This window comes from Talpa europaea (genome assembly GCF_964194135.1).
Source record: "Talpa europaea genome assembly, chromosome: 12".
In the NCBI taxonomy this organism is placed as follows: Eukaryota; Metazoa; Chordata; class Mammalia; order Eulipotyphla; family Talpidae; genus Talpa; species Talpa europaea.
In genome coordinates, this window is record NC_140079.1 from 80,640,526 (window position 1) to 80,662,571 (window position 22,046).

At 55.7% G+C, this 22,046-nt stretch overlaps 3 protein-coding genes across 6 annotated transcripts; 2 read left to right on the top strand and 1 right to left on the bottom strand.

Annotated features, from left to right (window-relative positions):
- Window positions 1–2,654: 2,654 nt before the first annotated feature.
- ACHE (acetylcholinesterase (Yt blood group)) lies at window positions 2,655–8,825 on the top strand (the record flags this gene model as incomplete). 3 transcript variants are annotated; one of them, XM_084250885.1, is made up of 5 exons in its annotated part: window positions 2,655–2,814; window positions 5,065–6,157; window positions 6,515–6,999; window positions 7,679–7,848; window positions 8,704–8,825. In XM_084250885.1, 5 exons carry the CDS (start codon window positions 2,657–2,659, stop codon window positions 8,823–8,825), a joined length of 2,028 nt encoding a protein of 675 aa, XP_084107011.1. The 3 variants fall into 3 exon arrangements, with proteins under 3 accessions (XP_084107011.1, XP_084107012.1, XP_084107010.1); XM_084250886.1 differs by having other exon boundaries at window positions 5,068–6,157; XM_084250884.1 differs by lacking the exon at window positions 2,655–2,814 and having other exon boundaries at window positions 5,090–6,157; window positions 6,779–6,999.
- An 833-nt stretch (window positions 8,826–9,658) lies between these two features.
- Window positions 9,659–10,087, top strand: UFSP1 (UFM1 specific peptidase 1; the record flags this gene model as incomplete). The annotated part of the gene is made up of 1 exon (XM_084251156.1): window positions 9,659–10,087. One exon carries the CDS (start codon window positions 9,659–9,661, stop codon window positions 10,085–10,087), a length of 429 nt encoding a protein of 142 aa, XP_084107282.1.
- Window positions 10,088–10,404: 317 nt separating this feature from the next.
- Window positions 10,405–21,110, bottom strand: SRRT (serrate, RNA effector molecule; the record flags this gene model as incomplete). 2 transcript variants are annotated; one of them, XM_084251323.1, is made up of 19 exons in its annotated part: window positions 10,405–10,480; window positions 10,570–10,696; window positions 10,814–10,903; window positions 11,115–11,271; window positions 11,453–11,646; window positions 11,811–11,964; window positions 12,396–12,569; window positions 12,897–13,085; window positions 13,349–13,427; window positions 13,513–13,574; window positions 13,876–14,033; window positions 14,219–14,330; window positions 14,409–14,507; window positions 14,716–14,900; window positions 15,032–15,201; window positions 17,009–17,197; window positions 17,444–17,590; window positions 17,845–17,973; window positions 20,989–21,110. In XM_084251323.1, the coding sequence occupies 19 exons, from the start codon at window positions 21,108–21,110 to the stop codon at window positions 10,405–10,407; spliced, it is 2,613 nt and encodes an 870-aa protein (XP_084107449.1). The 2 variants fall into 2 exon arrangements, with proteins under 2 accessions (XP_084107449.1, XP_084107448.1); XM_084251322.1 differs by having other exon boundaries at window positions 10,814–10,939.
- Window positions 21,111–22,046: the final 936 nt, after the last annotated feature.

The window sequence follows — 22,046 nt, forward strand, 5'->3', positions numbered from 1 at the left end:
GACCCAGAAATCTAAGCTTCTCTTCCTCCTCTCCTGGAATCTATGCGTTCCCAGAAGCCACTGCAAGGATACAGCTTTGCAAATGTGTTGTATGGGAGGTGTTGCTTTGACTACCTGGGTTGCAGACATGACTGAATATAGCTAATCCTCAGGGTTTTGGTTGGGGGCACTGAACGCTGTTAGGTCTCGGGACCTGACCTGCACAAGAGAAAGCCTCAAGCAAGTTTCCTTGTTTTTTGTTTTTAAAGATTTATTTATGTATACAAGAGGTGGGGTACAGGCCAGAGGTGTGGGGGGTGAGAGGATTCACCAGAGACAGAGTGGGGAACAGAACAGGCAGACTAACTGAAATACACTGCTGACGGGAGCAGTGGGCGAGACAGGAGAGGTCTGCTGCGCCATGTGGGTTGCTCTCTGGCTGGCCGGGAATCGAACTCATGCTACAGTGGCTGCGGACAGCTTCATAAGTTGCGTCTTAACCCCTTGCGCCACCAAGGAGGCCAGCAAGTTTCCTTGTTCACTGAAATTGCCGATCTGGAGTGACCTGGCTCGTTCTTTGGTCTCTACCTGGGAAGTCACTTGGTCTTTGCCCAACATCTTCCTCCCATCTCCCCTACGCAGGAGTTGCCCCTGCCACCCACCAAGGGGGAGCGGGGGTACAAACATGAATAGTTGTATCCTCTTTCTGCCCCAGACACTCAAGCATCTTCAAACCTCCACATTCCCTTCCCTCTCAAGCTGGCTGACCTCCCATAGCACCCCCATACCTCCACCCCCAGGAAAGAATAAATTTCAAACTGACTTCTAATGCTCCACAAACTGCCTAGCCCTTATCTCCCAAGGAGTCTTCACAGGTGCTACCCCCAAACAGGCAGAAACTGCCTTTGTCCTTGTTCTCAACTCCAGCCCCTACAAACACATCTGGCACCTTTTCCTTGGCTAAAGGGTCTGTCTCTCCGGGAGACTACAGCCCACCCATGTGTCCTGTCCTCCACTCCAGTGGAAGGTCCAGTCTGAAGTCAGCACTGACTTCACCAAGTTCATGAACATGCCCAATGCTTTCAATTTCTAAGTATCCACAGTACTATCTAAGTAGCACTAGTTCACCTTCACCCTGGCCTATAAATTCTCCCTGCCCTCCCTAGCTCCACTGCACTGACCTAGGACCTCAAGATCAGAGGTTAGGTGAAGTGTCCATGGTACAGTCTTTGGAGAGGGACACAGAGGCAAGCCCAGATCACCAGCAGGGCAATTCTACAGGTCAAAATCCCCACAGCTGTGGAAAGGGAAGTTCCAAGCTAAACAACTCCACCTTGTGCCGAAACTTTTACTGAACTTAAAAAAATAAAAACTATTTACTGACTGGCAAGAATGGGTTCCAGCTAGACTGTGGCCTTGCCCGTAAACTATGCAAAGATATCTATTTTTTCTTTTTCTTCTCCTTCTGCTAACCTAGGCCATCTTGACTAAAAGCTAATGAACTGTAAGAAATATAATCTATAATCAACCCTAGTTTTTGCAATTCGATCAATTCCTCCCTTCCCCATCTCTTTTCCTTTAAAACCCCCTTACACAAAGACCCCAGGTAGGGATGGACTGATCCTTGAGTTTGTGCTCCCCAATCTGTAAATCAATGACAATCCCCCCTCCATATAAATGCTATTATTTTAGCCCCTTTGTGCATTTCTAGGTGTCTAGGGCAAGCCTCTGCTCATTCAATCACAGTTTGTTGGCCTCATGCTAACAACTCAGGATTACCGCGCTGGGAAACCTGCCTCGCATCCTTTTCTCCTACAGCCACACTGACAGTCCAGTTTTCCGTCCCTTACCCCTACCCACAACCCTCACGCCTCATCTTCCAGGAGTTGGGCTGGGGTCTTGGAATGACCACTGGGGAGCTCTCAACCAGCGGGGCCAGGACGCTGAAGGCAGGGAACTTCAGTGCCCCAACAGGCGACTGGAGCGGAGCGCTGCAAGCCAGCTGCGGTGCGAAACCCGTGAGGGGTTCAAGCCCGCAACGCCCCAGCCCGGGCCCATCTCCCAACGTCCAAGTGACTGACTTTGGCGCCACCTAGCGGCCGCCTCCTGCCAGCGAGGACTGTACCCGGCGCGGGTCCCGGGGCTGCGGGGCCGGTGTCCACCGGGCGGGTGAACCGAGGGCACCCGGCTGGAGGAGCCGGGACTGCGCGGGTACGTGTCTGGGCTGCGGCGCACCGTTGCCCCGGCCTCCTCGCGGTGGCGCACACGCTCCAGGGTCGCCGCGGGGCGCTCGGCGCCCGAGGGAACGTGCGCGCGCGCGCCCGCCCCACGCAGCGCCCCGCACCACCGCAGGCGCGCGCGCGCACGTACGCCTCCGCGCGCGCCCGCGCCGGCCTGTGCCCCGCGCGGCGGCCGCGGGCTCCGGAGCCGGCCGGCCCGCGAGAGGGCCCTTTCGCGCGGCGCGGGCTTGCACCGCCGCACGCTTCTGCCTCTGTCCCCTCGTGCGTAGGGACGTCGCCGTCGCCGCCGCCGCCCCGCTCCCAAGGGGGACCCCCTGAAGGGCGGGACCCGCGGGTCGGAGTGACCCAGGCCCCTCGGAGCGGGCGGGGGGCTCCCGGGCCAGGCCGCTCCCACCTGCCGGCCACCGCGGCCAATGAGAGCCTGGGCCGGTGATGTCATGCCCCGGCCGGACCCTGGTGACGAAAGTCCGAGGTCACTCGTCAGGGAACGAGCGCGAACGCACCCGCGGGGGTTCCGGAAGTTTCCACCGCGGCGGCGGGGAGCGGCCTCGCCCCGCAGCCTCGCGCGTGCCGCCCCGGCGGCCTTCCCGCCCCGGTGTCCCCGGCCCCCCCCGCCGTGAGCCCTGGTGGCCGCTCTGACCGCAGGTGCCGCTCTAATTCCCACAGGTGCGCCCTCCGCCCCAGCCTCCCGCGCCGCCCTCTCTCCACCGGGCCAGCCCGACCCCGCGGGGCCCCGGCCGCACTTTCCAGCAGGTGCTCCCGCCACCCCCGCTGCGCTGCGGCCCGGGAAGCTCATGTTTTCCAGCTCGGGGGCAACTCCCCGGCCGCGAGCGAGGCTGTCGGCGTGTCCAGCGTCGTCCGTCTGTGACTGTCGGTCGCTGCGTCTGTCTGGCTGTCACAATGTGACACCGGCCGCCTGTCTCTCCGCGCGCTTGGCTGTCACCGCGGCTGTGCGATGCGCCGCTGCGGGTCTTTGGATCATGTCTGTCACCGCGCGTCTGTCGGTCTGTCGGCGTCTGTCGCTGGAGTCTGTCTGGACCCCGAGGTCTAGGGTCCTGACTGGAAGGGAGGGGCAGGAGGGAGGTGCAGGGAGGGGAGGCGGGAGGGGCGGGGGCGGAGACAGTGGGCGGGGGCGGGGGCGGGCGGGGGCGCCGAGCTGCCCGGAGGGGGTGTGTGCGGGGGGCCGGAGGCGGCGGCTGTCAGAGTCGGCTCAGCCAGCGCCGGGGAACATCGGCCGCCTCCAGCTCCCGGCGCGCCCCGGCCCGGCCCCGCTTGGCCGCCTCAGGTGAGTCCCCCGCCCCGCCCGGGTCCCTCCCCCGCCCCGCGGCCCACTCGGGGTCCGGGAGACCGTGCACTCCCCAGGGGATCCAAGCCCCCCAAGTGGGACCCCAGCGAGCCCCTGGGCCTGCCCAGCGACGCCCCCCGCCGCCCCACACTCATCCTTAACTCTTCCCTGGCCGCGGCGTACTTACCCTCGCCCGCGCGGGAGCCGGCGCCCCGCGGACCGGCCGCCGCCTCTGCGCTCGAATTCAAGTGGGAACCCTGAGCGCCCCTTCCCCCCTTCGCCCCCAAGTGTGGGGCCACTGGAAGGTGCCCCCTGCCTGAGGAGGGACCCGAGCTGCGTAGATTCTTGGCATTGGGCTGGGCCTCCCTGGATCCGCGACCCCAGCGCCCCTGAAGAGTCCCGGACCGAAGCCCCCCCCCCCCCCGCCCCTCCGAGGCCCAGGCGTCCCCCTCCCGCGGGGACTCCGTCTCTATTTTTTGGGAAGGGGAGGCTCAGCGGAAGCCCCGAGTTATAATTAGCCCCACTCGAGTTTCCTAGTTAATCTCCAGCACCACCACCACCGCCCCAGCTCAGATCGGCGGGAGCTGGGTGTGGGGTGACCCCCGGGAGAGGGGGGAGTTCCGACCCGGGGAATTTTGATCCCTTGGCTGGAGATGCCGGAACCGCAGCAGCTGCTGCCCCAAAATAGCGCCCCCGACCTTGCCGCCCGGGCGCTTCGAAGCTCGGGAGTCAGGCGCCGGGGCTCACCGTTCAGGCCCTCTGCAATGCCAGCGAGCCCCCAGACCCCCGCCCCAAGTTCCCCGCTCCTGCACTCGGGGCGGGGAGCGCCGTCCTTTTCTCGGTCTCTACTGCCCTCCGCTGGCGGCAGCGTGCACCGCAGCGTCGGGCAGATGGGGGACTTGGGTCCTGGGGGGCTAAAGCTGGCGAGCCTGTTGGCTGAGGCTTGGGGAGAGGGGTGCGCAACTGACGGACACCTGCGGGTACCCACGGGCTGTACCACACTGAGGAGGAGGGACTGGGTGGGGCAGGGGCTGAGTAGGCAAGATTTGGGGTACCCTGGGACTTACGGCTCCCACGTTCCAAATGCCCCCAACCTACCCCCTAGGGCCCTGGCCCTGGCCCCGCAGGAGAGGCTGCGCCTTGGTACCACCACAAGTTCCCCCATCAGCACCTCCCATCAGAGAGGGCCCCGCCCCTGCCGGGCTGACTGCGGCCTCTGGTGACTGTGCCCAACCCAGCCCATCCTGCCAGGGAAAGGAGGTGAGGGCGGTGGGCCCTTAGCTGGGCAGGGGAGGGTATTGCTTGCCAGGTCTCATTTCTGTTCCACACATTTGTGTGTGTGTATGTGTGTGTGTGTGCACGCACTTGATCTCTGTCTCCTTTTGCTTCTCCCTGTCTGTCTGTGTCCTGTCTCTCTGCCTGTCTTCCTCCCTCCATTTCTCTCCCCTCTGCCAACCTGCCCCACCTCCTCTGCAGCTCAGTGATAACCCCTGGGCAAGAGTGTTACCTAATCTTCCTCTGGTTGCCTCTAGCCTTCACCCCCACCTTTCTTTCTCCCAGCAGACGCCCGCCTGCCCTGGCAGCCATGAGGCCCCCGTGGTGTCCCCTGCACGAGCCCTCCCTCACTACCCCATTCCTGCTCCTCCTCTTCCTCTTCATGGGAGGAGGGGCAGGGGCTGAGGGCTGGGAGGACCCAGGGCTTCTGGTGACAGTGCGAGGGGGCCACCTGCGGGGCATCCGCCTAATGGCCCCTGGGGGCCCTGTCTCTGCTTTTCTGGGCATCCCCTTCGCGGAGCCACCTGTGGGCCCCCGTCGATTTCTGCCACCGGAACCCAAGCGGCCTTGGTCAGGGGTGCTGAATGTCACAGCCTTCCAAAGTGTCTGCTACCAATACGTGGACACCTTGTACCCTGGCTTTGAGGGCAGCGAGATGTGGAACCCCAACCGTGAGCTGAGTGAGGACTGCCTCTACCTCAACGTGTGGACACCATACCCCCGGCCTGCATCCCCCGCCCCTGTCCTCGTCTGGATCTATGGGGGTGGCTTCTACAGTGGGGCCTCCTCCCTGGACGTGTATGATGGCCGCTTCCTGGCCCAGGCCGAGGGGACTGTGCTGGTGTCCATGAACTACCGGGTGGGAGCTTTTGGCTTCTTGGCCCTGCCGGGGAGCAGGGAAGCACCAGGCAACGTGGGTCTATTGGATCAGAGGCTGGCACTGCAGTGGGTGCAGGAGAATGTGGAAGCCTTTGGGGGGGACCCAATGTCAGTGACATTGTTTGGGGAAAGCGCAGGTGGTGCATCCGTGGGCATGCACCTGCTATCCCCACCCAGCCGGGGCCTGTTCCATAGGGCTGTGCTGCAGAGCGGTGCACCCAATGGGCCCTGGGCCACGGTGGGTGTGGGAGAGGCCCGCCGCAGGGCCACCATGCTGGCCCGCTTCGTGGGCTGCGCCCCAGGTGGAGCTGCTGGCAATGACACAGAGCTGGTAGCCTGCCTGCGGACACGGCCAGCTCAGGACCTGGTAGACCACGAGTGGCACGTGCTGCCACAGGAAAGCGTCTTCCGCTTCTCCTTTGTGCCTGTGGTGGATGGAGACTTCCTCAGTGACACGCCCGAGGCCCTCATGGATGCTGGAGACTTCCACGGCCTGCAGGTGACTAGTGGCTGGAAGGGGTGGAGCTGGTTCCTCTAGGCCTATTCTCCCAATGGCCCCTGCCCCTGGGAACCCAGGCATGAGGGCACCTCAACATCCAATCCCTAAGGCCCAGGCTTCTGAGTGGTCTGCCACCCCCTCCTCCCTGAAGGCTCAGTTCCCAGGGTGGTCAGTGGGACAAAGTGTAAGAAATATGGGTATATTTTCTCTTTCTCTCCATCCCTTCCCCAATCTAGTACTTTCTTCCTTCATGGTTTTGGGTCTGTAACTGTTCATCTCTCTGGCTCTTTGTTCATCTGTTTCTGTCTGCCTGTCTGTCTGTGTCCCCACCCCCACCCCTCCACCCTGTCCCCCCAGGTGCTGGTGGGTGTGGTGAAGGATGAGGGCTCCTATTTTCTGGTTTACGGGGCCCCAGGCTTCAGCAAAGACAACGAGTCTCTCATCAGCCGGGCCCAGTTCCTGGCTGGGGTGCGGGTCGGGGTCCCTCAGGCAAGTGACCTGGCTGCCGAGGCTGTGGTCCTGCATTACACAGACTGGCTGCGCCCTGAGGACCCAGAGCTCCTGAGGGATGCCATGAGTGATGTGGTGGGCGACCACAACGTCGTGTGCCCCGTGGCCCAGCTGGCTGGGCGACTGGCTGCCCAGGGTGCTCAGGTCTATGCCTACATCTTTGAACACCGTGCGTCCACGCTCCCCTGGCCCCTCTGGATGGGGGTGCCCCACGGCTACGAGATTGAGTTCGTCTTTGGGCTCCCCCTGGAACCCTCGCTAAACTACACCGTCGAAGAGAAATCGTTTGCCCAGCGGCTGATGAGATACTGGGCCAACTTCGCCCGCAAAGGGTCAGCAGTGCTGAGGGGAGGAGGGCCTCAGGGAGCCAGGGAGGCAAGGGGGAGGGGGGCAGCCACTGAAAAGGCCAGAGAGAGGGGGGAAGGACACAGAGGAGGGAGACAAAGGGGAAGCGAGAACACGACAGAGGAGACCCAGAGATGAAGGAAGGCTGGGTAGCAAGGCCGGAAGAGGACAGGGGTAGAGGGAGCTGAAGAGGGGAGACAGGACAGTTTCCAGAGGAATTAGCATGAAATGGAGAACTGGATTCTATCTGGCCCATGATTTATCTGCCACCCCTGGGCACACATGCCAGTTGCCTGTCTGAGGAAGGGGACCATAAGCCCAACATCACATCAAAATTCAACTTGTGATGTTTGCAAAGACGGAGCTAGGCCTGGCTATGTATAGGAAGGGATCGATAAAGTGTAGCACTTTTTTAAGTGAGGAAAGACAAAGATGGAGCAGAAAAACCCTAGGAGAGGAGAGTCAGAAAGGGAGGGCAAGAGACAAGGCAGACTCCAGAAGACGGGGCGTGCTGGACAAGGAAGGTGGAAGAGTTGGGGGGAGGGGGCTCTCCTCGGAGCTGTAGAGGCAGCGTCAGGAAGCAGACAGCCTCCTACCGTCCGTCTCCACTCCCCCAGCCCTCTGGGCCTGACGGGCTTGCCTAAGGCTGAGCCTTTCCTTTCGCAGGGACCCCAATAATCCCCCGGACCCCAAAGTCCCGCAGTGGCCACAGTACACAGCGGAAGCGCAGCAATACGTGAGCTTGAACCTACGGCCGCTGGAGGTGCGGCAAGGGTTGCGCACCCAGGCCTGCGCCTTCTGGAACCGTTTCCTACCCAAATTGCTCAGCGCCACCGGTACGCAGGGGCCAGCCAGGGTCTGGGAGGAGGGGAAGAAAAGGGACTCGGAAAGACAAAGAGGGGAGTGGGGGCCGCCTGGGTGTAACCCTCTCTTCTCCCCCCTCCAGCCACGGAGGCTCCCTGCACCTGCTCAGGCCCCGCCCTTGGGGAGGCTGCCCTGAGGGCCAGGCCCGGCCTCCCCCTGCCCCTCCTTCTGCTCCTCCTCCTCCTCCTTTCTCGGCTCCTGCGGCAGTGACCACGGCCTCTTCCCCCTCCGGCCTCAGGGGCCTCTCCTCTAACGAATGGTCGGACGGTGGAGACAGGCCCCACTCAGGGATCTCCAACCCAGCACCTCCGCCCTCTCAGAGACATTCAAACTGGACCGGGAGGGAGGGTGATGAACGACCCGTCTCAGGGACCCACACGCCTGTGTTGCTTAAATGAAAATGAAAAAGCCAGTTTCCTTTTTTTATAAAATTATTCTTTGGAGCCTGAGCCTGGTGTTGGGAGAGGGGAGAAAAGGGGCCCGGGTCTAGATGACACCCTCCCCCCATGGGGCTATAACCATCAACCATTTCTGTCTCTTCTCTTTTCCCCACCAACCCTCGATCCTCCCCTTTCGGATCCCTCCGTCCCCTTGTCTTCCGGTCATTTTCTCCCTCCCTCCCCCGTGCCGCCATCCTTCTCCGGCCCCGCCTCCGCCCTCTCGCTCCTGCCTTTCGCATATTCTCCTGATCCTCCTTCCACCCTCCCACGTGGCCTCCTGCATTCTCCCTGTGTCCTCCCCGCACTCGCACCCCCACATGTCCGTTCCCGACCTTCCCCTTGTGCTCCCCCCACCCCCCCACCCCCCGCCGGGCGCCCTGGCCGCAGACACGCTGGACGAAGCGGAGCGCCAGTGGAAGGCGGAGTTCCACCGCTGGAGCTCCTACATGGTGCACTGGAAGAACCAGTTTGACCATTACAGCAAGCAGGATCGCTGCTCAGACCTGTGACCCAGGCCGGACCCCATGGCCCCAGCCCTGCCCGCCCCGCCCGGCCCCTTAGCTGTATATACTATTTAAGGGCTGGGATATAACTCGGAGGAGCCTCAGACTCTGCCCACCCCCCGACTTTGCCCCGGGGCTCCCTGTCCTCTGCATGTCTCGGGCCCAGCCCCCCTCCCCGCGGTGCCTTCGCCCCTCTGGGCTGCCAATAAACTGTTACAGCCACAGGAGTGTGCGCGACTGGGGAGCCGCGGGTTGGGGCAGGAAGCCTCCACCACCCGGGCCGAGCGGACGTGGGGTGGGTGACGGAGCCCCGCGCTCCTGCTGGCCTCTGAAGCGGGGTGCAGCACGCGGGGAGCCCGCTGCCCCGCCCCGAGGCGGAGCTCGCGCCTGCGCAGTGAGGCCGCCCGCCGCGGGGCCTTGTGGGAGTCCCGCTGGTCGGCCGCGTCCCGCTGCCCGCTGCCCGCTGCCCGGAGCCCGGAGCCGGGCGGGAGGGTCCCGGCGCTGGCGGACCAGCCCTCCCCGAAGCTCGTCCAAGACTCGGCCCCGGAGTTCCTGGAGTTCGCCCCACGCTGCCGCGAGGGAGTATCTGCCCTGCCGCTCCTGCCGCCACCCTGGAACCGCTGAGGGACGTCCACCTGGGCCTGGCCCCGCCTAGCCGCGGGCCCGCGCGCCTGGCCCTCGTCTCAGGCCACTATCGCTACTACCACTACGGCTGCGACGGCGTGGACGACCGCGGCTGGGGCTGCGGCTACCGCACTCTGCAGACGCTATGCTCATGGCCAGAGGGCCGGTCCGCGGACGTGCCTGGACTAGCTGACGTGCAGGGGGCCCTGGAGGACATGGGGGACAAGCCTCCCGGGTTTCGGGGCTCCCAGAGCTGGATCGGCTGTGTAGAGGCCTGCCTCTGCCTTGACCACTTCGGAGGTCCCCAGGGGCGTCTGTGCCACGTGCCCCGTGGAACTGGGCTTCAGGGACAACTGGAAAGCCTTTTCGCCCACTTCGCAGGGGGAGGCGGGCCTGTGATGGTTGGAGGGGATGCGGATGCCCAGTCCAAGGCCTTGCTGGGAGTCTGCCTGGGGCCAGGCACAGAAGCCTACGTCCTGGTATTGGACCCTCATTGCTGGGGTGCTCCCAAAAAACCCACTGAAATTCAGGCTGCTGGGTGGGTGGGCTGGAGAGAAGCCAGCACAACCTTCGACTGCAACTCCTTCTACAACTTGTGTTTGACCAGCCGTAACCCCAGAGAGCAGCAGCACACCCAGGACTGAGTTTAAGTTCCCAGAACTGAGACTCTGGCCCCATATATACAAACCTACCCACTTCTCAAAGGTAGAGGCTGTGTACTCTTAGGCCCCCAGCAAGTTTCAGCTGAGCCTGGGGCCTTTGGCATCAATAAAATGGCAAGCTAATCACGACCCCAGCTGATCTTTGGGAGAACTTGGGGAAATATATATACTCAGCCAGGAGTCACTGTGGAAGTGCTTTTATTGGCAGTAGGGCTGAACGTACAAAAAAAAAATTCTCAGCTGGATGGGACAAGGCAGTCATAAGTATAGATGACACCAGGAGTAAGATAAGGAGACACTCAAAAGAAATCCACATCATCTGGAGCATCCAGGTCACGGTATTCCACAATGGCCCGTGGGTCTCCACGAACCAACCTGTGAGATAACAGAGGTAAGACAGGATGAGTTGAGAGTCCCTGAAAAAGTCTGAAGGTAAGAAGCTTAACAGCTCAGCTCATTCTCACCTGTTGCGAGGTTTCCCAGGATAACCTCCCTGGCCTCGGAAGGCATCATAGTTCCCTCGGCCAGCACCATAGGGAGCATGAGGGTATGGAGGCCCTCCTGTGGGGACCGCAGGGCGGACAGCACCAGCTATGAAAAAGACTGAGTGTTAAATTGAAAAACTGTGACCTTAACCTAAGTTTTCTTTAGCTAAGTTTTCTTTCTCCCACTCCCCACCAAGTCTTTTCAACTCTCTCCTATACTTACCTCCATAGCCCAAGATGGGGGGCCGGGGCTGACCATAGGGCATCAGGCCCTGGGGAGTCTGGTGTGGGTAGGGGAGTCCTGGGGTCAGGCCTGGGGGGAGTACAACACGGACAGGGATATGAATTACTGCGGGGAGGGGGGGGGAAGGAGGGAGGTGAGGGGGGACACACAGAACCAATGACGAGTAACAGAGGAATATGACCTGAAGTAGGACAGAAACTTTTAGGGAATGACAGGTTAGCCAGGAATCTCGAGTTAAGGGAGAGGAATGTGTGGCAGACCTTCATAGATCGTATCTTACTCTGGGCAGGGCCAGGTGGCTGAGCTGGCTTGATCTCAGGCAGAGCTGGACGCTTGGCGTCAGTGAGAAAGTTATTAAAAAACGCCACCTCCTTCTTCACTTCCTCAATTTTCTCCGCATGCTTGTTGAAGATATGTTTGCGTACAAACTCAGGGCCCTGGGTAAAAAGAGAAAAGGGTCAAGATACAGCAAGCAGTTTGGGTTCCCTAACTCCCCAGACCCAATATGGAAGGATAATCAACCTCCCCTTCCACCCTCCTCCCCAGGCCTTCAGGATGCTTCCAGGTGTCAACCCACCCCTCCTCCCACTTCTAACACACCACTCTCTAATCTCAGACCTTGAATTTCTTGCCACTGAGAGGGCAGAGCCACTTATCCTTGCCCAGTTCCTGGGTGTTAGAGGTGACAAACTTTTCCACTTCCTGCTCAGGGTCTTTTCGGCCCATCTTCTGGGCCTCTTCCTCTGAAAGTGATTCTCGCACACTCAGCAGGGGAGTCAGCTTCTCCTCAAATGTCTTCTGCCACTCTAGCACTATGGTTTTGGGAACAGACACATAACAGGTTGAAGGGGGGAGCCAGAAGCAAGGAATAAGCTGCAAGGAGAGGATGAGCGTGGCAGAGCACTGCTACCACAGCACAACTAAGACCAGAGTGTAGCTAGCTAGAAAGGAGGCTAAGCGGAAGCTAGACGTTCACCTTCTCCATGACTGATGCGGTTGGGTGGCATGGGTCCCCGAACATGGATGATGCCACAGCGGTTGGGCATTTCATCTTCATTGGGGTACTCGCATGTATTATAATAATCCAAGGAATGTACAATGCGCAAGTAGAGGAGGAGTTTATCCAAAACCTGAGGGAAATAGGAAGCCATGAGTTTTCCATACTTTTTTTAAAGATTTATTTTTTATTTATTTATACAAGCACTTTTTTTTTCTAAAGATTTATTTTTTATTTATTTATACATGCACTGGGTACAGTCAGAAGCACGGGAGGGTGAGAGAATTCACCAAAGCCAAAACAGGGAGCAGAGCAGGCAGAAGGACCGAAGTACACTGCTGAGGGGAGCAGCAGGCGGCAGGAGAGGTCTGCGCGTCATGTGGGACCCTCCTCCGGTGGCCAGTGAGCAGCCGGGGATCGAACCAGCGCTGCAGAGGCTGCAGGCAGCTTCGTAACCCGGCGCTCTACCGCTGCACCACCAGGGAGGCCCAAGTTTGCCATACTTTTGTCCCTTCACCCCCCCCACCCCTAGCCAGATGCACCCATGCCCCACTCCCTTCCCACCTTGATCAGCTTCTCATCCCGCTCCACATTGATCTCAGCTGGGTTTCCTTCCTTAGGAGGCTCTTCCGGGGGTGCCCCCCCACTGCTCCCCAGTAGCTCCTCCTCCTCAGCACTCACTTCCTCAATCAGGTAGTCAGTGATATTCTTCAAAATTGGGTTCTGCGAGGGCAGGCTCTGGGAGGAAGATTGGGGAAAGTGAGACCAAAAAAGCCCCTAAGGGCAGGGACCTAAGCGCTTAATTTGAAAAGGTAAGATGAGGTAAAGAGGGGTTTGGGGCACCTCATTATTTGTCTTCATTTCTGTATTTGCCCTACCCTAGCCTACAATTAATCGCGAACACTAATCCACTCTGTTGGAAGTTGGAGGTGCTGCCCAGATTAAATGGGCAAACCACCAGGGTGGGTACAAAAGGGTCAATGCTACAGATTAAGAACAGAGGTGCCCACAATAGATGAGGTGGTATCGGCTGCTTTTGAAAAAGTCGCATAGAGAATCACTGACTGTTGGCAGAGGAGGTGTCCCAGGCTCAGAGGCCCAGAGCTGGGTCCTGTCATCCAGAGTATGAATCAGCTTAGCCGCCAGTTTGATATCATTGCGCACTATCTGCTTGTGCTGGGTAATGCCGTTGATGTTGCGGACACGACGGGTCAGGTCGCGATTCACGCCAGGGCTCAGCTCACATTCCCGGAGCTGGAGGGAAAAGAAAGCTTACCAACCTTGCCCAAGAAGCAGAACTCAAAGGGTGGCCCCCTAGAGTGCGCCAATAATTAAACTGAGCTCTGAGGACAGGGAACAGATGTGCCCCAAGACAACAGCACAAGGCCCACGTGTTCAGACTAGATGGGGGAGACGGCGAGCGGAACGAATGAAGCAGTGAACAAAGGAATCAGTGGTTGTGGGGAGCGTGGAGAATCCCACTTTCTCTTCCTCAAAATCCTATTCCCCACACTCACTCGGATATTCTGCAGATTCCAACAGATCTCTTTGATGTTCACGCTGCGGTCAAAGGTCACCCAGCCACGACGGAAAAATCTAAACAAGAAAATGTCAGCATCATCCTGGGGCAGAGGTGATGCTGGCCGTTGGCCTTCCCCTGCACCAGAGTATCACTCCTTACCTCCTCTCCGGTTGGGGCTCTGACAGTGCCACACGCATAAAGCCTGGATATCTTTTACAAAGCTGGAAAAACAGAAATCCCATAGTAACGCAAGGGTTCACTTCTTCCTCTCATCCCCATGTCCTCAGAACCCTGGGCAATGGCCCGTTAACTCTACTTGGTAAGAAAAAAATAAGAAAGGGCTCAGGTATCCCATCCCATGAAAGCAAATGTTATAATCCTGGGAAAGGGCCTCTCTCCCTATGAGAACACTGGGGTTAGATGTCAAAAGCTGTGCCAACTGTCTGCTCATCTCACCTCCCCCACCCCAAAGGAACAGCCAGGCTATCATCCCTTCCCCAGATACCATGTTCCTTCACTCACAGATATGATCTCAGCCCGGGAGATATTGGGGGCGATGTTGCGCATGAAGAGAGAGCAGGTCTTGTGCAGGGGCCGAGGTTTACATTCCAGCCCAGGAGTGTCCTTTGGTTTTTCCCTTTCTTCTTCCTTGGGCTTCTCCTTTTCCTTAGGTGCTTCTTCTGTGCAGGAAGTGGTAGGTGTTGGTGAAATTTTATTGTTGGTTTCGGAGGGGAGGGTGAGCTGTCAATCTCCCTTCAGTCTCACCCCAAAAGACCACCCCTTACATCAATTTCAGTAACCTCTCTCCTCCCCACCCCATGATCAGTAAAAGGAGAGTAAGCCAAAAGCAGGAAATAAAACCTACCAGTCTCCTCTTTCTCCTCAGCTTGGCCAGACTCAGACTCGGACTCAGACTCAGACACACTGCCCTCATCAAAGCTGTCATCTCCACTATGCTTCCTATTCCGCTTCTTGCTCTGTGAGAGCCACAAGAGAGGTGAGTCAGACCACCAAAACCTCAGCCCTGACATGGATGCCATGCAAGAGGGGCCTACCTTCTTAGCTTCTTTCTCCGAGTCTTCTTTCTTCTCTTCCTTGTCCCCTTCACCCTCAGATTTCTTAGTCTTGTCATCACCTGGGCTGTCATTTTCAGCCTACAGAGAGACAACCACTGGGGGTGTCAATCTCCCCTTCAGCTTTTTAAGAGGATCTCTACCACCCCCCACAGCTGGGTCCAGAATCCACCCCAACACAACACTCCCCTTGCGCCAGCCCCACCAGTTTCAGCTCCTTAGGATCCCACCACCACCAGCGCATCCTTCTCCTACCCAGGCCCAACACCAGAGGCCCTAGCACTCAGACCTGTTTGCCTTCTTCTTTCTTGTCATCCTTATCATTGGCTTTGCGCTCTCCATCCCCCAGGCCCGGTCCAGTCCGAACTTCCTCTTTCTTATTGGGCTCCCCCGGCTTGCCTGCCTGTTCCTCCTCCTCCTCTTGCTCTAGGATGCGCAGATCATTTTCTGTACCTCCTTCCATCTTAATCACAGCTACCAAAAAGGGACCAGAGGTCACAATCCAAGGGCTCTGGCCTTCAGCCTCTGGCTTTCTGTCAACCTACATCCATTACCCAGCCAAGACCTTGGTCACAAGACATCCCCAACTCTATCAATTCACAAACCTGCATCCAACATCTTAACAATGGCATCAGCTTTATCTATATCCAGCAGAAGATTATCAAACCAGCCACTCTCCATGAGGGACAGAAATACCCTCAGTCGATTTTGTAGGGCCCCCCGGGCCTCTTGCCGTCGCTTCCCCACCTCATCTGGGTGGTACTTAGACCGAAACCTGGGAAGGAAGTAAGAAGGGAAAAGACGTGACAATCAACTGGAGGCCAGGGCCTGGACACGGGGTGGGGCCCAGGAAAGTCAGGGCATTGCCCCCATCCTCTCACACCCACAAAGATCATAAAAACAGCAAGATTAGGAGAGGGGTACACTACAGCCACCCAATACCCCCAAAACCAGAGGTTCTGCTCTGAGAAGATCTGGGGGCAAGTCAAGAACTAAGAGCTCTAGACTGGGGAAGAACAATGGACTACAGGGCTGGTCAGGGTTGGAAAGGCAGATTTACTGCCTACGTCTCCAAGAACACTAACTTTAAAAAGTGCAGTTTCCCAGAGCCTCCGAAAGGAAGCCTAAAGAAATAGTAGGTCCCACATCTCCTCCTCCTTGCAACCCCAAACTACAGTACGGTCATTAAAAGGACTGTTCCCAACTCCCTCCAGCCCTAGGTAATAGAGGGACACCTGAAATGTACCAGATAGGAAAAGCCAAACAAGGCAGGATAACTTTCTCCCCCCTTGGGAAGATAAGCAGATGGTGAAGGGACAGGGAGAAACCAAAGGGAGAAACTGAAGTGCCCTTAAAACCTCAGGTACTGCCCACAGGAGAGTGAGAGGGGATGGGGAGGACAAGTAGGGAGGAGCATGAAAAAGAAAACATTTAAAATAGGACCTCGAGGGGAAACAGAAGAAATCAGGAGTATGAGAAAAAGGAGAGAGGGCAAGTGTGAGAAAGTCCCAGAAATAGAAAGCAGAGAGAAAACTATAGAACAGACAGGGAAACTGAAAAAACAGGCAAGAAATGTTAGGCAGGGAGCAAGAACAGGAGAGAGAAAGAATGTAAAGAACATGAGCAACTGAGACACAGAGACAGAAGAGAGAACAGTGAAAGAACAGAACTACAAGTTGAGCATAAGAGGAAACGAAAGCCGCAGGCATCACCTCCAGGATCTTTACCTTGGCCGCTTGGTCAAACAGAGCTCAAGATTTAACTAGCCGCGCCCAGGGCCCATGCTGGCTGGTGGGCCACCGGCTGGCTCCTGGCTGGGGCGCCCGGCCCGGATGCCCCACCCCCGCGGGACTCCGCGGTGGGGGCCCTGACTGACTAACTGCCTGAGCAATCACATTCAGCTAAACCACTGCATTGTGCACAGCGGTGCCCTGCCTGTCTGCCTGGCCGGGGCAGCGCGGCTCAGCCCAGGGGGCTCATGTATGGGCTGGGTATGGTGGGGGTGGAGGTGGGTTTGCTCCGAGCTCCGTCGATGAGCGGGTGTAGTTCCCAGTTCTGGCTCTTTTCAAGGAGGAGGAGCAGAAAGAGGATGAGGAGGAGGAGGAGCAGGAAGGGGGGAAAAGATGGTTGATTAAAATTAAAACATCCACAAAAAAGAAAAAAATTAAAACTCTTTTTCTGTCAAACGACCCTCAGATCTTTGCTTTTCTTGTCTGGATTCACTCGTTGCTTTTGGGAGGACGCCACAGCCACACAGGGTCCGGCGATCAGGGATGACAGTGACCCAATACCAGCAAGTGGGAAGCAGTCTGTTTGCTGCCCCAAGGGAACAGGTGGCTCTGGCCAGCTGCCTGGAGGTGTCCCACTCACTGAGGACAGTGGGGTGGGAGATGGGGTGGGGGCTATGGCAGATGTTGAAGTGAGGAGAACCCATCAGCCAATGCTGGTGTACGTCCCATCCCCCACCCCCAGGAAGTTCTGTATTGGGGAAAATGGGAAGAGGACAAGTCTGCAGGTTCCACTGGCGGGGCCAGGGGAAGCATGCCAGGGAAAAAGAGAGCAGGAAAGTAGGGGTAACTCACCACTCCTCATCTTTATGAGCCAGGAAGAAATCCTGCATCTGTTGTCTTCGAAAATCCAGCTTATAGTCATTATAGCGCTTAACTGCCTCAGTCTCATCAACAGAGTCATCCAATGACAAGAGAAACTCCTTGAACGTCTTCATCACAGGTGGTGGTACACCCAAATCAATCTCTGCGATGCTGCCCAGCCTGAAGGGGGCCCGGTCAGGAAGTCTTGGTTGTGGGGGAAGAGGGTGGGGGGGGCAAGGTAGCCAACTGCCCCCTTTCTTTGCCCACCATGGACATTGCCCCAGGCACAAACTGCTCCCACCCCCAGAGGCACAATTCTGTGCCTAACCAACTTCCTAGCTCCAGTGATAGGCTTCAGCACCCCAATCTACCCCCCAAGCTGGCCAATGCCCTTCCCCCAAGAACTCTAGAACCCCAGGTCTTTACCTGGCCTGGATAGGCAGAACATGGTGCTGCATGATGTGGACGTCTGGGTGGCCCCAGGGCTGAGGGGGGCCATAAGTTGGGCCCCCACCCCCCCCAGCATAGGGCATCTCATAGCCACTGTGGTATGGGTCAGAGCTGTGCTCATCCCTGAGGGTAGGGGACACAAAAGTCAGACAAAGAAGGGAATCATCTCTCCAGTGCACAAAGGTGGATGGGACAGAGAAGGGAGCATATTATGGAATACAGTCTCTCACCCAAGGATTTAAATGAAACAAAAAAGGTGATCTATGGAAAGTTTGAGAAAAGGACATGACAAAAGTCTTCAGCAGAAGTAAGGGAAAAGAACTGAGGCACAGGTGGAAATGAGGCTCAGAAGAGAAGACAGAAATGTGGCATCTCACCAGTCTCGCCTCATGCGCTTCTGTGGGGGGCTAAGCTCATGGCGGGGAGGAGAGAAGCGCTCTCGCCGATTCCGGTCATAGTCGCGATATTCACCCCTACTGCGGCGCTCCCGGCCACGGTCCCACTCTCTGGAGGTAAGAATAAGTATGTAAGATACAGTGAGACATCCTAAAGTCACACATCTGATTCCCTTCCTAGCCCGAGACATCAGATTAAAAGCTATTATAAAATTACATTCTAAAGTAAAAGACTCTTACCTACTTCTATTACTTTGGCCATTACCCACAAATTGATGGCTTTCCTACTCTTCCTCTGGCTTGGTCTTTTTCCTGAGGACCAGACCACTATCAATATCCCCTCCACCCCCCGCCCCACCGTCACTTCAAACTAATATGTTAAAATTGAGTCCGTTATTTCCACCACTATGAACCCAAACTTGCTTTCCTCCTCCTGTTTTCTTCTCTCTTGTGCCATATATCCAATCATTAGGTATCACCCTCACCAAAGTTGTCCTCTCCTTGCCATTTCTCTAAACTCTGCTTTAACCCTGCATCTGTTTCCTGTAATTGCAGCACTAGTTTTATTTTCCTGCCCCGGTCTTTTCTCCTCATCTATGCTACTGTCAAAATGATCTTTCTCATACCTCAGATCTCATCGTGCCATGCCCTTACTTAACAACCAGTAAGGGCCTCCCCTGGTGGCCTAGGGGTTGCGCCCTGTCACTGCTGACCCACAGCCAGGTAGCTGACCCACATGGCACAGCAGACCTCTCCTGTCTTGCCCGTTGCTCCCCTCAGCAGTGTATTTCATCAGTCAATCCACCTTTTCTGCGCCACACTCTGTCTCTGGTGAATCCTCCTACCCCTGTACCGCTGGCCTACACCCCAGTTCTAGGCAAAAATTAAAAAAAAAAAAAAAAAAGCCAGTAAAGTACACTGCTCAAAACTGTGGTTCCTGGCTGTCATCCCAGCTTCTCCACCAGTCACAGCCTCCCCTATTCCCATCTGAACAAAACAAAAAGGAAAACCCTTTGCTGTAATCCATTTTCAAACATTTTGGTCTTGGGACTCCCTTATCCTCCTAGAATGACTAAAGATTAAAGAGTTTTTGCTTATGTGGGTTATATCTTTCTACATTTAATGTGTTCAAAGTCAGAAAAAAATCTATTAACTTTCAAGTTAGACATTAACATATATTACATGTTTATAAAAATCACTATTTTCTCAATAAATTTTAGTGAGATAAGTTCCTTTGCTTTTAAACTTATAACTCCTCCCAAGATCTGGCTTAACAGAGACAGCTGGATGATTCTTCTATTTGCTTCTAAATCCAATCTGTTGTGGTATGTCATTTGGTTAAAAAATATGAAGGAAATCTGGCCTCATGCTGATTTGTAGTTGGCAAAGAGAATACTTTTTAACAGCCTTTCATATAACTGCAGATAATCTTTGATACTACCCAAAACTTGACAAGAAGTAGTTTCGTAAAGGCTAGGTGAAATGTTAAATGTGAAATCATGCCAATGGACATTTTATACTCTGGTATCAAAATCCATTCTTCTATACTGATCTTTGAACAGGTCTTGACACATACATCTCAATACACAATAGCAAAGTATCATATTCATTAGTATCATTATCCTGTCCATCAGAAAAGTTGTTAAGTAGGGGAGGCTGTTATGCTCAAGCTAGTAGATAAAAGTTTACAAAATTTTAGTTTTCACTGGAAAGTTCCACATCATCTGTGGCAACAAAACCGACAATTTTCTTTGAAGTAACATATAACAGTTCTCTTAACTTCTTTTCAAAAAATTATCTGCCAAATACCCAGATATGAATAACCACCATTTGATATTCATTCAAGAAATAATAGTATTTTGCAACTCAATCCCATAAATGCTTTTCCTTAAGAGCATCAGTGGACTCCCCCAATATGCAGAAATGCTTTATGCACATTTCCCACGTGTATTAAAAAGAATCAACCTAATGAAGAATCAAGAAAAATAAGAATCAAGAATCCAACTTAGTAAAATTTTGTATTTTTACTGCTTCACACCCCATTAAATGAAAATGGGTGCTTTGATTTGTGCTAAGACAGCAGCAATTTTAGCTATAGCACCATTAATGCAAATGTCCATACTGTAAAAACATCTTAAATGTTACTATAAAAATGGTTGTAACCTCACAGACCCACCCCATCCCAAGAGTCTGTGGATCACCTTTTGAGAACCACTACTCTTAAAAATTAAAATTCCTAGGAAAAAAAAATCCCAGAACATGTGCTCTTTTCTACACATACTGTTACATCCCCAACTCAAAGCTTTTACCCTCCACCTATGTCTGGGAAATTCCTACTCATCTTTCTAAGTTTTGCTAAGTGTCATTTTCCTATAGCTCTCCCTCACACACCTCCTCTACCTCTTCTCCCTCCTTTAGATGTTCTAGTCTTTCAATGATTACCATCTTTACATGACCCTGCATACATATGCATTTTCAGTGCAAACCCAAGGCCCAGACTAGTAACTTAGGGGAAATAACCACAGCTTATCCAGAATTCAGAGAAACACCATTTTCTTCTGACTCTTAGAAAATACCAAGTAAAAGAACATGCCACAGTCTCCACAGTGAAGACAAATCCTAAATGACAGACTGATTTACTGAACTCATTTTTTCCAAACAATGCTGAATGAAAACATGCCATCACAATGTCTTATCAAACTTTTTTTCTGGTAATGTTTCCAGATGGAGCCTGTGCTTTAAAAAAAAAAACAAAAAACAAAAAAAAAAAAACACCTACTCTGACAATCTCTCTAATCACGTCAAATTTATATTAACTTTCTTGAATCCACCTTTAGGTGGTATAATTTACAAAAATAAAATGCACACATTTTAAATACATATTGTAGGTATTGTGTTTTCATACTGTCAGTTCTAACGGTTTGATCTATGCGACATTTCAAAAATCAAGTCATAGGTAGCTCTTTGGCCAACCACAAGTGGACCCGAATACGCTCAACCACATGAACCGGTCCAAGTATAAGCGGCTTCACATGGTTTGTCCAACTAAAATTATAAAGGAAACGCAACGAGGTGGAGTGAAACAGGATGAGACCGAGACAAAACTGGAGAAAAGTAGGGTCCTACCGGTCATTCCAATCGTCCCCTCGGCGTCTTTCATCTCTTTCCCGGGAACGATCATAGTCGCTGCGCTCTCTTCTAAACTTGTCCCTGCGCCTTCGATCATACTCGTCATCACTGTCACCCATGGCGCGGTCTGAGGGGCCTGAGCCCGGACGGGGGTGGTCAGGACGGTGAACAATGACAAGAGAAGGAAAGGATTCCCCCCTCAGCAGCGGCGCGCCCGCCGCCCCCAGCGAAGGCCAGTCCTCGGCCCCCCGCCATCCTCGGCCCTCCTCCCTGGAAGGCGAAAGGCCCCGACACTCCACAAGCCCCCGGGGGCCACCCCGCCCACCCCCAACCGGCCCGGCCCCGACTCCCCGGGCCCCTCCCCCACCTGGGAGCGGTCGCGGCCGTTAGTCTCGCGCTCCGGCGGGTTGGTTTTCCTAGAGACAAGGGCCCGCCCCTTGTGTCTGGCGCGCGGCGACGACGGCGAGGAGGGTGAAGAGGAGACACGCGGCTCTCAGCTGGGGGACCGAGGAAACGCGAAGAAAGCGGGACAGCAGAGGATGAGCGCTCGGCGCGCGCCACTCGCGCTGCGCCTGCGCCACCCGTAGAACGGCGCCGCGGACCACAAACCACCCCCGCGCGGCCTGGACTGCAACTAAGGCACCGAGAGAAAGGCGGGGAGGCCCGGGGAATGATGGGAAGGGGCGGGGCCCCTGAAGTCTCGCGCACCTTCTGCGGCGAGAACCACGCGGGCGAGGGGGCTACGGGATCTGGAATGGGCCAAGCGTGGCCTTGGGAGGATCATAGAGATGTGTGGGAAAGAAGGGGTGTTTCCGGGCCGCGAGCGAAGGACGCGCTTCTCTGGGTGTCTGAACCTGTCTCCTCCCCGTCGTGTACCTCGCCACCACACTCAGGGCAACTCCTGACGTGTTTTTTTCGTGGGGGTGGTGGGGAGGATTCTCCTTTCTCGCGCAGGGCGGAACTTGGGGAATGTGAATGCTTAGCGACTAGAACTTCCATTTTGAAGCATCTCCTCCCACCATTTTGTATCCCTACAAAGAATCAGTCCTTATTGG